Source organism: Bufo gargarizans, chromosome 1 (genome assembly GCF_014858855.1).
Source record: "Bufo gargarizans isolate SCDJY-AF-19 chromosome 1, ASM1485885v1, whole genome shotgun sequence".
Classification (NCBI taxonomy): domain Eukaryota; kingdom Metazoa; phylum Chordata; class Amphibia; order Anura; family Bufonidae; genus Bufo; species Bufo gargarizans.
In genome coordinates, this window is record NC_058080.1 from 734,450,195 (window position 1) to 734,451,019 (window position 825).

Genomic DNA, 825 nt, shown 5'->3' on the forward strand with positions numbered 1-825 from the left:
ATAATACATTATATATACGTAATATTATATATATATATATCACATATATAATAATAATACATTGTATATATAAACACACAATAATATAATATACACATAATTATATATATATATAACACACAGATGAGAAAGCTGTGAACAGCAGGTGGCAGCGGGTCCCCCCACCATGTGTACCTGTCCGGGCAGTCCTGGGGCCCGGGTAGTCCTTATCCAGCTCCATCCTCAGGGCTCGGACCTGTTGATGAGGAGAGTGGTTGGAGCTGAGGCCTGCGGCCCGGCGGTAATCCGAGCCTTCCGCTCCCTGCCGCGCTCTTGGCCGCTGGTCACTGAGCTGAGACTAAACGTTTTAGGAGAGGAAGAAAAACCCTCCGAAGGAACCGTGAAAAGATGAAGGAACTCCAGGCTCTTCTCCCCATGTGAGATCACATCACAAGATGTCCCCACATGCAGCCACAGCCTCCGTGCCTGGCATCTGCCCACACCAGCTGAAACTTTTGGTATCTCTAGCACTCCTGCCCCATTCTGCCTCTTGCTCCTTGTAGGATGGTGATGGCTGCTATTATTACTATTGTTACTCATTATAGTATTACAATCTGTTTGAACTGTACTTGAATACAAGTGTGTGCTACCCCTGACACTGGTGTCTGCCACATATTCAGGCTTACTTGTAAGAACCCAAAACCCTAAGCCCTCACGCGCACAACCACATGTATTTTTCAGTCCACAAAAAAACGGTTCCACAAAAAATATGGATGACGTCCGTGTGCATTCCGTATTTTGCAGAACGGAACAGCTGGCTCCTAATAGAACAGTGCAATATTTGTC

The 825-nt window shown here is 45.7% G+C and overlaps 1 protein-coding gene across 3 annotated transcripts in view; it reads right to left on the reverse strand.

Annotated features, from left to right (window-relative positions):
- Nucleotides 1–417, reverse strand: part of LOC122937770 (paired box protein Pax-5) — a 276,869-nt gene extending 276,452 nt beyond the window's left edge. For all 3 annotated transcript variants that reach the window (XM_044292829.1, XM_044292822.1, XM_044292807.1), the window contains exon 1: nucleotides 175–417. In XM_044292829.1, the coding sequence (XP_044148764.1) occupies nucleotides 175–220 (46 nt within the window). In that variant the 5' untranslated portion in view covers nucleotides 221–417. The remainder of the gene's footprint in view (nucleotides 1–174) is intronic.
- Nucleotides 418–825: the final 408 nt, after the last annotated feature.